At 40.5% G+C, this 17,359-nt stretch overlaps 1 protein-coding gene across 5 annotated transcripts in view; it reads left to right on the forward strand.

Moving 5' to 3' along the window:
- TAOK3 (TAO kinase 3) overlaps positions 1 to 15,682 on the forward strand; it is a 175,153-nt gene extending 159,471 nt beyond the window's left edge. For all 5 annotated transcript variants that reach the window (XM_040619864.1, XM_040619866.1, XM_040619865.1 and 2 more), the window contains 4 exons: positions 5,709 to 5,948; positions 7,044 to 7,256; positions 13,083 to 13,265; positions 14,306 to 15,682. In XM_040619864.1, the coding sequence (XP_040475798.1) occupies positions 5,709 to 5,948; positions 7,044 to 7,256; positions 13,083 to 13,265; positions 14,306 to 14,467 (798 nt within the window). In that variant the 3' untranslated portion in view covers positions 14,468 to 15,682. The remainder of the gene's footprint in view (positions 1 to 5,708; positions 5,949 to 7,043; positions 7,257 to 13,082; positions 13,266 to 14,305) is intronic.
- Positions 15,683 to 17,359: the final 1,677 nt, after the last annotated feature.

The following is a 17,359-nucleotide window of genomic DNA, read 5'->3' on the forward strand; positions in this document are numbered from 1 at the left end:
AAATAAATAAATAAATAAATAAATAAATAAATAAATAAATAAATAAATGTGGGGGAAGAAAAAAGGGTGGAGAAACATTGGGTTGGGGGAAGAAACTAGAAGCAAAGTAATCAGGTGGTAGGAAATAGAGTATAGACAAAGATGGTGGTGACAGCTGTCAGAGGCAAATTGGAAACATATTTGAATATAAAATAAACAGGACTTGGCATACCACAGAATATGAGAGAAAGACGAGGGTAGAATCAAAGTTATTTCTGGTGTTCAAGACTTGGTTACATGCAGATTTGGGCAGAAACAGAAGCTTAGAGAGAGGTTGTCGGTAAGAAACCGATTAATTCTGTACTAGACATGTTGTCATTTGTTAGAAGGCAAAAAAGTCCAAATGAAAAAGTCCAAAAGCCATTTGGAAATAAGATATTTGGGATTCTTTTCATCTGGCAATTATTATTCTTATTCTGATAGCACATATTTGGAAGAAGTCTAAGGCTAAGGGAACAATTAATGCCAATAAAAACCATAGAAGACAATTATTCCCCAAAAGTGATAGAAACTGTATTTTTTACTTCATTAGTGTCAGGTTCTAACCCACTGAATGAAGAATAACTCTTATAAGGGTATTTTTCTGAAAAGTCTAGGTTTTTTTTTTTTATGAGAACATTAAACAAAGACAGACACACAAGAATATATAATTGGGTAGTGAAAGTTCTTGATAATCCCATTCCACCCAGTCTCTACCCTGACTGACATTAATTTGGCATCCAGATTTCCAGATTTCCTTTTCCTTCTATATATATATATACATACATTCAGCTATATATAACTTTTAACTTTACAAAAATAAGAATACATTAGTATCAGTGGGTTTATCTGATTTGCAAGCCATAGGAACAAACACTGGCTGCCCAAGAATGGAAAGGAATTTATTGGAAGGATATGGGTAGATGACAGAGCTGAAGAACCAAGCTGGAGAAGATGAAGACCCAAGCTGGAAAAGCAAATTCTGTGACCTAGAGAGCAAGAGCTAATGGGAATTCCTCAGAGCATTGCCATTCGGATGTATTTCCTCCAACCGTGTTTAATCTTTGTATCATTTCTGCTTAAGATTCAAATTCCTAGGGGAGTGAGACCTTGATTGGGCAATGCGCTTTCTCCCTTACTCAATCCTCTCTGATTACAGATAGGGTGGAGGAGTTTCTCAAGCAAAAAGAGGAGCCTGTTAACAAAAGAAGGGGAAATGGATACTGAACCTACAAAAATGTCCACTGTACTGTTTTGTAACTCTTCTCTTTTTCTCATTCACCATCCAGGACATACAGCTCTGTCTGGTTCTGTTTAACCATTAACAGTGAATTTTGGGAGTATGGCTATAAAATTATTTAATGAAGTACTTCTCAGTGGATATTTTGTTGATGTTTTACAGTATTAGTGCCACAGAGAGCATCTTTGTACGCAGATCTTTTTACACAGATGCAAATATTTTGAGGATATATGCTCAGAACTGGAATTTTTGGGTCACAGGATATACATGTAAATTTTTAAAAGATATTGTCAAATTGCCCTCTATGGGTTTATACTCCCACCCACAAAGAGTACCTGTTTTTCTGTGTCTTTGCCAAAACTGAGTATGAGCAATCCTTTTAGTTAATGAAAATGTTGAAAAGGCTCACCATAGACTGGGTTGAGCCTTTTCCTCTGTCATCATTGCACTCAGATGCTGGCTATTTTCTAACCAGTTATGAAACCAAGAACTGAAACTAAGAGAGCATTAAATGTCATAGGCTAACAACATCTCCATTTAAAAGTCTGAGTTCTAGTTCTTACTCAACCTCACTGGGCATGAGGACACAATTTTTTATTTGAGCGAGATCAGCTGCTTTTAAAGTCAGTAGCATTTGAGTCGTGGTTGGGAAGGTTTATCATGGGACACACCCTGGATTTACATCTTACTCGGGGGGTAGAGTCCTATAAAGTAAGTCATGTGTTCATGGGTCACAATGTATGAAAAGTACATAGGTTTCGACACTAAGCTCCCTCTCAGCTTTGGGGAGGTGTGCACAGCGTGTGATGTGAGCTGAGGGAAAAGGGAGCCCACACGGCCCTCATCTTCTGCGGCCTCCAGGGCATATAGACGTGGAGTACGCTGGTGAGCAAAATCACCTATTCCATTCCTTGCACTTTAGTTTTTGTTCAGCTCGTTTTATGAATTGGTGTAAGCTGAAGGCGTGCATGAGGGTGCACTGCACGTTGTGCCATTTGTGCAGACGGGGCAACCACTGCACCAAGTCCAGCCAGAGCAGAGGGATTCTTCAGAATATTGTGTCGCAGGCCGAGAAAGAGCATAAAACAGGAAAATATAAACTATTCATTGGGACATCTTTTAATGGAAACTGTTGAAAATTCCCAAACCTGAGTTTTAAGACTCAGTTCTGCTTTACAGAAGTTGTATGATCTTAGGTTAGCCTCTCAATTCCCAAACATCTTACCATCCTACGGAAAACGGGTAAGTCCTTGCAGTGTGACCGCTTCATAGGGTTGCAAGTGGGACTGAGTGAAATATAAGAAATCACTTTTAAAAACTGAAAGCACGTTACACATTTTTATGTAGGTAGAGCAATAGGCTCATAGGGAGTCTAATAATAATAATAATATAGGCAGCTTATCAACTTACACCCCAGCAACTCAGATACGTGAATTAAAGCTAAAGGGAGCAACTTATAACAGAAAAACAATTTCATCATCTTGTTTCTCTCACTTTTTAAATCATTCATGAAAAACTAGACTTAAGGTATTATATGCCAGATTTTCACTTCTGAATACAGAAAAATAATAATGATATGTTGATATGTTCTGGAGCATTATCTCCTGGCCTTCCACCTCATCTTCACAAGAATGGTAGTCCGTGGTGTAGGTGCTGTTATCCTCTCTTTACACCTGAGAAAACTCAAATGTAAATTAAAAGACTTGTCCAACATCATACACGATTGACTCACACCCTGAGTATTTTTCTATTGATTCTCAAACTTTAGTATGTATCAGAATTAGCTGGGTGGCATGTTAATACAACCAATCACTTGTAGCCCAGGTGATTCTGATGCAGGTATTCTGTGGACAGCATCCTGAAGCATCCTATTAAACATAAAGGAAAGTATTTGATTTCTTTTGAAAGTGTTGTTTGCTTTGTGTCTTTTTTTCCCCCATAAGTTTCAGGGCTCTGGGCAGCCCAGACTCACTTTGGACTTCTCAGTTTAGGAAAATGTGTAATGAATAAATGCCCAATATTGGGAGACCTGGTACTCAAAGGTTAGAAATGATATAGTAATCCAGGAACAGGACCTTTACCTATTTAAAGGCTTTCCTTGGCTTTTCTCTTCGTCTTTGGTCTAGAATAGCTTAAGTCTCTGAGAAGGCCTCACCATCCTTTGGTGCCACCTAGGGGCCAGTTAGTGACTTTTAAAAGAAGACATTAGATGGTCAAGGTAGAGGAAAAGTGAAACAAGAGAAAGCAAAATGCAAGAGGGAGTGGAAGGAGGGGCTCTAGATGATCTTTTCTCCTTAAAACAAATGTAAATTGCATTTATACTTTGGATATTTCCCCACTAGAAAATTAGCTGCGTGAGGGGTTGTAGTTGTTCATGGCTCTATCCCTAGTGCCTACAACAGTGCCTGACATGTAGGAAGTGTGCAACAAGTATTTGTTGAATAAATGAATGAATGGTTAGTGACTTTGCTTCAGTAACAGATGCTGTGCTGTTTAAAGGACTTCTCTTCAAATGGATAGAAGGCCCAAGTATGCAAGATATTCCCAACAACACCCATATACAAGTGTGACTGATATTTCTCTGAAAATAAATGATTTGCACTTTCTCCCATAGTGGATGTCATCAGAGAAGAGAGGCCTTTGTTCTCACTGAAAGTCCAGCTCACAAGCTTTCTTCTTTTCTTGACCCTCTGTTGTTGTTGTTGTTGTTGTTGTTGTTGTTGTTGTTGTTGTTGTTTTAAGATTTTATTAACTTATTTAAGAGACAGAACACGAGCTGGGGCAAGAGGCAGAGGCAGAGGGAGAAGCAGACTCCTCACTGAGCAGGGAGCCATACATGGGGCTCGATCACAGGACTCTGAGATCTGGGCCTGAGCCAAAGGCACATGCTTAACAGACTGAGCCACCAGGCACCCCTTTCTTGACCTTCTTAATTAGTAGTAACATCACCCTTTCCAGAAATCTTACAGCATTAATTTTTACCTCTTTTATAGCACTTGTCACTTTCAACCTTGTTCTTTCTTTTTTAAAATTTACACATGTAACTTATTTCCTTGTGTTAATTAAGGTTCTTTTGTTTGTACGTTACTGAAGTTTATCTGAGCTAGTTTAAGCCCAAATCAGGGAATTTATTACAGAAATAGAGGAATGTTTCCCAAAACACAATAGCAATAATACAGCTGGACCTACAGGAAACCTTAGAAACAGTTATGAACATGGCCATCAGCATATTCCCTGCATGTCTGTCTTCTCCCTTTTTCATTCTTGTTCTGAAGCCCAGCTTTCTCTAATCCTTAGCCCACCCATGTAGCAGTGGATGGCTACCACATACGTAGTTTTTATATGCCCCTCAGTTCCAGCCTCACATAGAGATTAACTGTCTCTGAATCCCAATTCCAAATTCCCAGGGGAGAAAATAGATTGATTCAGTCAGCTGTGAGCTAGCATATAGTACTTCAATAAATGTCTAGTACAGTTCCCTATTAGAGTGTTAGCAAGTTGAGAACAGAATCATGGCTGAGTAAACATTTTTATGTACCCAGAGCACGTGGTTCAGATCTTGGATATGGTGCCATTTAGGAAATATTCTTGAACTGGCAAGTGAAAAAATTTCACCCAACTACCTCTATTTTTTTTTTTTTTTTAGTTTTCTTTCTTTCCCCCCTTAAAGACAAATCAGACAAGACAAAAAGAGAAGGAAAAGAAAGACAGACGTGAGAAGAACTGAAAAGAACAGAATGATTCTATCTCGAAGTGATCAGACAGACTAGTTGAAAAAATGAAAGGGGAGAGATCTCATCTGCTTTTTCCCAGCCTGCCCTTACTCTGAGATTTTAAAAAGCAGATAATTGGCCTACTTCTAATACATGCAAAAACAGGGTTTTTCCCAGAAAACCAAAAGCATTGCAGTTTAAGTCAATGATTTTCAACGCTGACTACATGTTATATTCCCCTGAAGAACCCTTAAAAATAGTGATGTCAGAGTATCCCCCCTCTCTTGCCGCCCTCCTCGCCCCCGGACAGTTATCAGAACTTCAGTTTGTAGGATTCGGGTATCTTGTGTTTGAAAAGATTCCTCACATGATTTTAATGGGCAGCCCATATTGAGAACCCCTGGCCTAACTGAAGAAACATTTATTTACACCTGTGCATAAGGCCTCAGCTAAGTAGGGTTCACAGCAGCTCTATGAGGTGAGAAGGGGTCAGGTAGAATTAATCCCATTCTACAGATAGTGTAGTTGCCCATCTTGTAAGTGATGGACCCACAAACAGAACCTAAACCTCCAGGGATTGTTAATCTAATCTCATTAAGTCATGCTGCCAAGCAGTAATGGGTTTAATTAAGAGACAGTTAGTAGTGCCATTCCTTGCCATCTCTTACTTAGTTGTGCATTCCTTCCAGTTCACCTCCAATCATCTCTCTCCATTTGTCTTTTGTTCCTGAATGCAGGAACTAAATAAAAAGAGGACCCAGAAGGAGATGGAGCATGCCATGCTAATCCGGCACGACGAGTCCACCCGAGAGCTAGAGTACAGGCAGCTGCACACGTTACAGAAGCTACGCATGGATCTGATCCGTCTACAGCACCAGACTGAACTGGAAAACCAGCTGGAGTACAATAAGAGGCGAGAAAGGGAACTGCACAGAAAGCATGTCATGGAACTTCGGCAACAGCCAAAAAACTTAAAGGTAAGAGGAAACTGAAGTGTTCCCCTGTTTGTGCTCCAGGATACAGTTAGACTGGAGGTCTATATTGAGAAAGACTAAAGCCACATCCAAGCTTAGTAGGGAAGAGTATGATTTATTAGTGACATCTGTCATGGGCATGGGAAGCAGGAGTGAATCTACACGTGCCAGACATTTTTTATCCCTGCACTAGAGATTTGGAATTCCTTTGGCCCTCACTGCCTCTAGATAATTTTAGCTGACTGCTAATTCACTAGCTGTATGGACTAAGCCATCGCTGTATGTCAAGGGGACCATTGTCCTTGTTGACACAGATATGAGTCCAACCTCAAATGCACTGGCCATGTTCCTGTCTCGCCAAATCCTAACCTGTCTAATTAGTGATCTCCGTCATCACAACTCCAAGCGTTAGTGAAATGCGCATGTAACTCTGAGGCAACCTAATGAGTGCCTTCTGGACTGAAATAATACAGCCCACCTCCTCCTTGCCAAAATGCATATTTGATATTGCTACGTGAAAGTATAACGTCTTCATGGGCGAAGAAATCTAAAATCACTTTTCCCTTTCCACTTATGCTGAAATCCAGTGGAAATGGGTTACGATGTGAGGTATTATCCAGATGTTCTCCTTTGTTATTTGTCAAGGAAACGCAGAGCTGGGAGAGCCCGCTTATATGTCACCATCCCCTTTTTCACTTAGAAACACGGTGGGGAGGGAGGTGACCCAAAAAATGGGGGAAAAAACAAGCAATAGAAGACACTGAAGATTTTGACTAGGAAGCCATTAAAATAACGAATAACCTTTAACAAACCAAGCTTCATAGTATTCTGCAATCTGCTTAGAGTTGTGATCCCCTTGTACTAATTCATTTTTAAAAATCCGTTCGTAAAGTCAAAATTACTTCTATTTATTTAATATAGGACCAAAAGTATTGGTAGTTTACTCTTGTCTGTATTATTTTCATTATTACTGACTGGTAATGTGGGTCACTGCACCAAAAGACAACCGGTCCCAGCACCTGTATTGTTATTGGAATGGAAGGCTTTCTGTATTTACTAATGTGTCTTTATTTTCCTTTTGTCACTTTTTCTACACAGGCCATGGAAATGCAAATTAAAAAACAGTTTCAGGACACTTGCAAAGTACAGACCAAACAGTATAAAGCACTCAAGAATCACCAGTTGGAAGTTACTCCAAAGAATGAGCACAAAACAATCTTAAAGACACTGAAAGATGAGCAGACAAGAAAACTTGCCATTTTGGCAGAGCAGTATGAACAGAGTATAAATGAAATGATGGCCTCTCAAGCGGTAAGTGGTTAGGTTCGGTGCCACAGCTTCAAGAGCTTTGGGAATCAAGAAAATTCAAGATCCAGCCTTTTGTTCCCAAGATGATTCTTGCACAAGTTTAGGATATTGGTGTTTTTCTGACCAAAGAACTGAGGAAGTGACGACGCTGAATAAAGCCAAGCCAAAGTGGATACTTGCTGGAGTGTGTCTTATAAGATGGAACTCAAGGAGTAACATGCTCAATCAGACCCGTGGCACATAGGGACTTTGAGGGCAAGATATGATAGATACAGCATATAATATGTTTTCGTTCAACAAAGATGGCGCAACTAATGTCAGGCACAAATGAATAAGACACACAGACACATTCATTCAATAAACTTTTACTAAGCATCTGTGTTCAGCACTCTGCTGGGCTCAGAGATAGAGTAATAAGCTAGAGGGGCAACAATTGATCCCCATCTTCACACTTTTTGTTAGCCAAGCAAGGAAGTCAGAGAACTAAGCAATAAAAAAAAAAAAAAGCATAATAAATGCTTTGAAGTGGGCGGTGAGGGTTGGCGGGTGCTATGGGAGGATAAGTATAAGAGCATCTAATCTGGTCTAGGGAAAGCTTCCCAGCAAGAGCCAAGAAGTTTGAAGGAATGTACTGAAGTAAACAGTCTCCATGGAAAGGGACCTACATGGGGAAGGGTCCAAAAGATGGAAAGTGTGTATTTGGGGCCTGAAAGAACTTTGGTGTGAGTCTAAAGTTCCAGGAGGATTTATGGGAGCCGAAAATGGAGAGGTCATCAAGGTCTTGGTAATCCAGGGGTGGGAGCTTGCCTGTGATTCAGTGAAGCTTTCACAAGGAAATGGGTCTTAAAGAGTAATAGTTTGTCAAACAGGCAGAAGAGGAAAAAGTTATTCCTAGCAGAGGACATAGTAAATGCAAAGACGCAAGGCCTGAAAGAGGACAGTGCATTTGAGGAATGAGTGGTTGATATGGCAGGCGTATAAAGGGAACCAGGTGGATAGTTGGGGATCAGACCCTCGAAAGTCAGGAGTTTGGACATCATTCTATAAACAATGGGGATCTGCTGAAGCTTGTTTTAAAAAGAAAAGTGACAGAATCAGATTTGTGATGTAGAAAGATACTGGCAATAATTTGGCAACTGTAGGTAAAGAGACCTGTTAGGAAACTATTACAGCCCAGGAAAAAAAGTAATGAAACCCTGAACTGAGAACATGCTCCTAGAGATGGTGAGGAGGGAGAAGGATTTGAGAAATATTTAGGAATTAGAAGAGATAGAGCTCCAGGACTAATTTGGGAGGTAGGTTTGATAACAGTGGAATGGGTCATCATTTTACCAAGATTTAAAAAAAATAGAAGGAAGGGTGAGTTTGGATGCCTGGCAGATAATTGACTAAGTTTTAGACATGCTACCTGAGCTATGTGGGTATCCAGGTAGAGAGGTACAGAGATGGAAATCTATAGTTCAAGAGAATGTTAGGACACAAGACAGGTAGCTAGACATCCATGTTAGATGGGGGATGCCTGAGGCCTTCTAGGGACAGGAGATTTTATTAGGAAGGGGACTAAGAACAGAGCTGCGGACGCCACCATTTGAAGGTGGAAGAGAAGCGGAACAAAGGAGATAAATAATTAATGTGGGAGGGGACTTGAAGAGAGCATGTCATGGACACCAGAACAGAAGCTTCTAGGTGATCATTTCAAATGTGGCAGAGAGACCAGTTGGACCTTGCAGGAAATTTGTCCAGTGACTATCACAGACAATCAGTGGACTGGTCGGAGTGGAAGATATTGTAGTGAATACTACGATACGCTATAAAGTGAGGTAGAAACTGTACACGAGATTCCTTTTCCCAGCCACTCATCAGTGACGGAAAGGTGAAAGAACTGTAGCTAGAGGAAGAGACAGTTGAAGGAGCACTTCTGTTTTTGGAGGAAAGGCTTAAACATGAGGTCAGGGGTAGGAATCAGTGTATTTATTCAATCATTCAGTCATTCATTCATTCATCCATCCAGTAAGTATTTATTGAGTGCCCTACTGTGCCCCAGGTACCCTGGGGTACTGTGGTGAATAAGACAGTCATCGATCATGTCTTCATGGAATTTATGGAAAAGTGAGGAAACACATTGAAAAAGCCTACTCTGTGTAATGGCAGAGGAAGTGCAGCATGCCAACAGAGTGTAACCAAGAGAGTACGCTGGTGTGGAGAGTCGGGAAAGGCCTCTCATAGACAAGCTGAGGTGTAGGGAGCACATTCTAGGCAAAGGAACTGCATTGGTAAAGACAGGGGAAATAGTGGCACTTCTAATGAACTCAGAGTCCATTATATTTGGAATATAGAGAACGAGACAGAGACCAAATGAGAATAAGACTGGAGGGGTAGACAGGCCAGATCATGGAGGGGCTTGGAAGCTTTCTAAAGGATTTTGCTCTTGATCCTAAAAGCATTGGGAGGCCATTGAAGAGCATTAAGGGAGGGGGGGACGACATCAGATATGCATTTTTGAATGATCACTCCAGTGACAGGTGGAGAATAGCCTGGGAGATGGTCAGATGGATCTCAGGAGATACTGTATAAAGTATCCTGCTTGCTGCTTTTACCTGGGCAGGAGCAAGTGGTGGCTAGACCAGAAGGGGGCAGATGGGATGAAAGAGAAAGTGATGAAATTTGAGAGATAGGCAGGAGGTGGAAGTGAAAGCATTTAGTTACAGTGTAAATGTGAAGCATGAGGGATTAAGGTTAACTCCCAGTCTCTAGTTTTAACAAAACGGTGGATGATGATGCTACTTACCTATACTGTAAAGAAGGAAGTGGAGCAGCCTGGGGAAGAGGGAAGGGAATGATGATAAACTAATAGTCATGCTGAGCTTGAGTGGCCTGGGCACCACCCAGGTGAAGATGTCTCTAGCAGACTGGGTATGTTAGCCTGGGCCTCAAAAGGGAAGTCTGAAATAGAGGTGAAGAAGTGGGAATCATCCATGTATAGATGGTACTTGCAACCTTGGGAACAGACGAGATTCCTCAGGAAGAGAAATTAGAGGAAGAAGGTAGGGAGTAGCTGGAAAGGAGAGGAGGGAGGGAAAAACCAAGAGGGTATGGTATCTCAGAAGACGAGAGAAAGATTTCGAGAAGGAAAGGGCAATCCACAGTATTAAATGCTGCTGCGAGTCAGATACGATAAAGACACCTTACCACATAAGTAAGGGGTAGGTGGGAATGAGGAGTACAGGAGAGGTTAAGGGTAAGGAGAGGGGAGAGTTGGTAGGGACACCAAAGCTGATAGGACTTTTGTCTTGTTCATCTTTGTGTCATCAGCATCTACAACAATTCCTCATCACAGCAAGTGCTCAATGTATGCCTGTTATGTAAGATGGACAGAATGGGATCAGGAATATAGTTTCAGGATTGCCCTTGAATAAAAGGAGGGAAATACCCTTTCTCCTGAGGCAGGAAGGAGATAAAAGTAGGTATGTTAAATGCCACTATCCTTTAGTGACTGCTTACCATGTGCCAGCCACTGTTTTGGGTATGTTTTAAGTGTTGTTTCATTCTTGTGCAACCCCTTTGACCTTTGAAGTAGTTATTGGTTTAACCCTAATTTACCTGCAAGGAAATTGAAGTTTATTGAAGTAAAGCCACTTGCTTAGAGCAAGAGTTGGCAAACTATTTCTGTAGAGGGGCAGGTAGTAAATATTGTAGGCTTTGTGGACCACAGGGTCGCTGTCACAGCACTCAACTCTGCTGTTGTCAAGCAAAAGCAGCCCTAGGTGGTACGTAAATGAATGAACACGTCTGTGTTCCAAAAAAACCTTATTGACAAAAATAGGCAGCAGGCCAGATTTGGCCCTTGGGCCATAATGTGCTAATTCTTGGCTTAGAGGCTCACATAATGGTAATTAGCTAAGTAGTGATGAAGCTGGGATTTGACCCCGTTTCGTGGGGAGCCCATAAGCCTGGCCATACTACGTTATGCAGCTGCCATCACATCCTTTCATGTTAATCCACTTTAGGAAACAGACCTGATATTTACCTGCACTCCTATAAAACATTTTAATGGATTTGATATGTGCAACTTTGGGGTGATGAATAGCAGATAGTGGAATATCCTCTCTGATTTCTATACTGGCACTTTTACAGTCAGAGCTCGTACAAAATTACATAGTTAACGGACATTAATAAGAGAATGCCAGAAATAACATAGAGATGTTTCAATGGACTAAGCTGCCTATAGGATGAGCCTCTATCACCCATTTGACCAGGGCTCATAACAATTAACAAAGACAATTAGAAAAGAACACACTTTAATTCCCTTTATTGGTAAGGAAACTCCCATGTCAAGAAGGAATTGATAAATCTTACTGGGAGCCAGTAAACCCTTTGGCATTTAGCTATAAGGCTGTTCCTGCTGTGTAGTGACTTTTGTGTCTCTTCTCCCTTCATTTCTCATTGGGAAAATGAGAAAAGAGGTATCCTCTTCAGTGGATTTTAGTGAAAGCTGGGTAGGATTAATTACTAGAAAATGCTTTGGAACTATGATTATGTTATTTATTTCATGTTCATATGTATTTATCCAAAAGCCCTGAAGAATACACTGTGCAGATAACTTTCTAAAACTATTCTAATAACATTTCCAGAAGCTTCTTAATCAAGATATTGAGATATATTGTTAATTGTCACAAAGTCTACAGATTAGGGAAGAAAGCATAAAATGGAAAATAAGTGTCTGTATGGAAACATGTGGATAAACTCAGGGTTGACAGAACTGTCTAATTCAAGGATTCTAATCTCCTAGTTCCCAGCTGAACTGAGGGCCTGATAAATTTAGGCAAAACCAAGCCTGGGACAGGAGGATCATCAACCACAAAACAGAGTCCCACGAATGGCCCCAAACCTCCAATTATGCTCATTGAAAGATTGGCTGGCTTTGCCCATTCCTCATAGAGAATCAATAGCATGGTGTGTAAATACAAAGTTCAGGTGCCATAAGGAGCAAGGAACTCTATCGACCTGCGTTATAATCTGGACTTTACTGCTTCAAACCGGAATATGTCCCTTAAGATCATCCAGGGAATCTTCTGTGGGGAAGAGATTTTGAACCACTTTGGTTGGCCAGCAAGATAACTTGTATAGCCAACTATAGGAACCAACATTACTTGCTAGGAGCATAACTGTACTGTGGGATAGTCCTCAAGCGTAATGGAGATTGGACTCATTTTTTTAGAGCTAAGGATATCTAAATATGTGGTGGTTTTTAGGGTTAAAGATATATACATATGGAAATGGTTAGTCAGAGCCAAAATAATAACAGCTACTATTTACAGAACACTTGGTATGCATCTAGAACTATGCCTAGGATTTCATATGAATTCTTTCATTTAATCCTCATACCAATCTTAGACAGTAGGAACTATTACTGTTATTTTCTTGAGAGGAAAAGCATGAGACCTGGAGGGGTAACTTCTCAAGGCGACATACCTGAGTGAATTGTGGAGCCTAGATTTCAAGCTCAGGAGTCTATCTCCAAAACCCACAGGTTTAATCACCGGAGCATGTAGCCTTCCTGACTCCTGCTAGTGTGGTTTTAAGAAAACCAGTTTTTCTTAAGAAAAGAATGTTTTCGTTTTCTTAAGAAAGAATGTTTTAAGAATGTGTTTGTAGATCTTTGTAACCCGTGGGGCAGAACGTACTATTTTTGATTCCTAACTCTGAATGTACCCAGGGCATCTTTTTCTGAGGGGACCTGTTTCAGTCCAAACAAGGAAACCTCTTCCAGTAGTCACCAGGTGCCGTAAGCTAGGAGTGAATTACAGTGTGTGTCTTTTGTGCCCGCAGTTACGGCTAGATGAGGCTCAAGAAGCGGAATGCCAGGCCTTGAGGCTACAGCTCCAGCAGGAAATGGAGCTGCTCAATGCCTACCAGAGCAAAATCAAGATGCAAACAGAGGCACAACATGAACGTGAGCTCCAGAAGCTAGAGCAGAGGGTGTCTCTGCGCAGAGCACATCTTGAGCAGAAGGTATGAGAGTGTTAGTCTGGGTCCTGTACAGTTGGGTGGAGGATGGACCATGGCCTAGGGAATTGCCATTTACGGAGCCCTGCCTGTGTACCTAAACTAGGCACTGTTCACTTATTATCTGCTTTTATCCTCCTAGTACCCCTAAGAGGTAGGCATAATCTCCATTCCACAGGCAGGACACTAAGGCTCCAAATGGTTAAGTTACTCGCATAAATCTGACCCCACAGCCTCTTTCTGTTACTCTGCTAGGAAAGCCTACACCTTCACGGCAGAAGAATGGCATGGGTGATGGGGCAGTTGATAAGACATTCGCGAAAGGTGCTATGAGCTGATAGCACGGCTGCTAAATGGTATGAGGAAGCCAGATGCAGATTTGGTTTTTATTTTCAGCTATTTCTAAGCCAAAAGAAATCACCAGCAGGGCTCTTTAAAAAAGTTAAAATGGAGAGAGGCTGATATTGCCATGCATGATCAATGTTATCAGAATTATTCATTGCTTTAAATATTACTGAAGAATATGAAATAGAAAAGATTTCTAAAGCATCTCAAAGCTGTTAAGCATTTATTTGCTTAACCGGTTATTTGTACTTTCTTCTGGTACTTCCCTGAGACCAACGTAAGAGACTATTTTCACAGCTCCTGTTCTAGAACTAAATTGCTAATGACCCAGGGGGCATTTGGCTCTCTATGGGAAAGCAGCACTATCTAATTGTGCTTGAGTGTCTTTTAGCTTCTCCTGAGCCATCTCCTGCTGAGACAGGACACTGACCTAGATCAGCCCGGCTGCTTGGTTTGCTAGAATGGTAGTACTAGCCCCAGGTGGGCCCCAAACATTTTTATTCTTGTGAGCAAATTTTAAATATAATGGATGAGATACAAAACATTTATCCCAGGATTCTCCCAGCCTTTCCCAATCTAGTTTACTCTGAGTTCCTGTGTGTTTGAGTATCATATGTGTGCATGTACATGACCGGTGTGTGTTTGCAGGCGCCTGCAGGGAGATCTTTTCCATTAAGAACTGTTCATTGTGCTTATTTCAGATTGAAGAAGAGCTGGCTGCCCTTCAGAAGGAACGCAGCGAGAGAATAAAGTACCTATTGGAAAGGCAAGAGCGAGAGATTGAAACTTTTGACATGGAGAGCCTCAGAATGGGATTTGGGAATTTGGTTACATTAGATTTTCCTAAGGAGGACTATAGATGAGATTAAATTTTTTTGCCATTTACAAAAAAAAAAAAAAAAAAGAAAGAAAAAGAAAACAAAAAATTTCAGACCCTGCAAAACCACATTCCCCATTTTAACGGGCGTTGCTCTCACTCTCTCTCTCTCTTACTCTTACTGACATCGTGTCGGACTAGTGCCTGTTTATTCTTACTCCATCAGGGGCCCCTTCCTCCCCCCGTGTCAACTTTCAGTGCTGGCCAAAACCTGGCCATCTCTTCTATTCATAGTACACGTCACAGTATTGATGTGATTCAAAATGTTTCAGTGAAAATTTTGGAGACAGTTTTAACAAAACAATAAACCAACAACAACAACAAAAAAAAGTGGATGTATATTGCTGTAAGCAATCAGTCATTACCACCAATCTGTGAAAGTAAAGCAAAAATAATAATAATAATAATAAATGCCAAGGGGGAGAGAGACACAATATCCGCAGCCTTACACCTTAACTAGCTGCTGCATTATTTTATTTTATTTTATTTTTTTGGTATTTATTCATCAGGAATAAAAAAAAACAAAGTTTTATTAAAGATTGAAAATTTGATACATTTTACAGAAACTAATTGTGATGTACATATCAGTGGTGACATATTATTACTTTTTTGGGGATGGGCGGGTGGGTGGGGTGAAGAGATCTTGTGATTTTTAAGAACCTGCTGGCAAGAGTTTAACTTGTCTTCAGCATATTCTGATTGTATCATAATCATTTTCTGCTGTTGCAGAGGATGTGAATACACTTAAGGAGCTCACAGAATCCCAGTAGCACAAATTGGGCTTTGGCAAATCGTGTATTTTGTGTATAGAAGGAATTTAAGGAGAGGTATTACTTATTTTCATATTGTATTTTAACTGTTTCTCTGATCAAATTTTTTTACTTCCTCCTCCTATTCCTCCCCACCTCCCTCCTTTTCCAATTCAGTATTTGGAGTTCAACACTGTCTCTCAATCAGATCATCTTGATCTTTTTCTTTATTTCCCTTCCCCTCCCTGAGTCCCATATCTTGGTCATAAATATTGCATTATTCACACTTTCAAACTGTGTATTTTCTTACAATAAAAAATGATGAAAAAAAAAAGGCTTTACTTCTTTTGCATGCACTTTAAAAAAAAAAAAAACATTTTTCAGGTTCCAAGGAAGAGCATGATAACTGTCAGAGCTTTTAATTATATTTGTAAATAAAAGTGTTCATCACATCGCCTTGCTGTGTTATTGTAGCAGGAAGTTTCCCTTCTAGGTTCACCAGCTCATAATTCAGAGGGAGACCTGCCCTTCAGAAACCGTCCTCCACAGCCCTGGATGTTCCAAGAAGAGCCATCCGAGATTTTCAGGTAAAGTTGTGTCTTCCAAGTTCTTCTACGGGGCTGAAGATAATGTCCCACTGTTTAAAGTGGTCAGTTGCACCTGTTTGCCCTTTAGAAAACAGCACATGTGCATGTGTGTGCACACCTGCACACATACACACACACATACACGCCCCAATGTGCCAGTCGGACTTAGGCACATGCACTGCTAAGAAGTTAAACACCCTTACAGAAAAGCAAGCTATTAAGGAGAGATTATGGCCAAGTATTTGAAATGGTCCCACTGCAATGATAGATTCCCTCATATTCTGCTTTTATTAGAATAATTTTATGTGCATAACAATATAGTGGTAAAATATATAACTCCTAAGATAGGTTTTTGGGGTCAAGACAATTTCAGTAAGATCTCCTTTTTCAGGGTTCTTAGTCCTGGACATTGAGAATTTATCTTTAGCATGATGACCTGAAAAATCATTCCTGTATCCTATAGAATGTTCATTCATCACAGACGATCAAGACCAGTCATGTTCACTGTGATAGACTAAAGCAGAAAGATATACTCAAAAGATTACAAAATAATTATCAAGTTTCCTAAGCAGCTTAGTTCACTGAAGTTTCTATATTAGGTACATCCAAAAATAACACTGGAAAGGGCTGGAAAGAATACTCATAATTGTCCATGAAAAACAGATAACCTGTATTGCATGCTTAAGCTTATTACTATTTGATGGGACACTACATTAAGCATTTTACAGATGAGGAAATAAGCTCAGACCAGGGTAAGTGGTGGCAGTGGAGTCTGAATCGAGACCTGTCTGATTTCAGAACCCACACTCCTAAGCATAGGTCACACGGCCATTCAGAAGAACATTAAATCATCAGTAAGACAGAAAAACTTCCTACAGTTTGTTTCATCTCTCTCTGTAGTGAAAAATGTCTAGCTAGCTTGTGAAAGGGCTTTATTTCTGTGAGACTGTAGGTGCTGATCTTTAGAAAAGCTCCCCCTCCACGAGTTTGTCAGTGATGTGCCCCAAGGTAGAGTTACCGCAAAGAAGGAATGTGAGTCCCTGCTCCTAACACCTGGTACAGACTGAGTCTTCCAACTCCTAGTACCTGCATGAGGAGGCAGTGAGAATAGACAGGAACCAGAATGGCAGCAAAAGAACAGGTACAAAAGAGGTACTAGGACAGCAGCCAAGAGCCTGTGTCCTGTATTCTTCCAGCACATAGTAATCTCCCCTGAGTTTAAAAAGGAAAGAATTATTACAGGTTTGTCGTATGTATTGGTAAGGGCTGCTTAAACTATTCACTCAATCAGTATCTTTTAAGTCTGGTGCAGTGCCAGGTGCTTAAGATGCATCCGTATTACCTTAAAGAGGTAGAGATCCTTGCCCTACTGGAGCTTACATTAGGGGTAGGAGGAAAATGATGACACAATAATTATAAACAATAAATGGTCTTACATGGTCATAAGTGCTATAAGGAAAAAGGAAAGGCTAAGGAGGAATCTGAAGTGCCAAGATCAGCATACTTTTGCTCATTCATTCAAGAAATATTTGCTACTGTGTG

The sequence above is a fragment of the Ursus maritimus genome, unplaced genomic scaffold, assembly GCF_017311325.1.
Source record: "Ursus maritimus isolate PB19 unplaced genomic scaffold, ASM1731132v1 scaffold_33, whole genome shotgun sequence".
Lineage (NCBI taxonomy): Eukaryota > Metazoa > Chordata > Mammalia > Carnivora > Ursidae > Ursus > Ursus maritimus.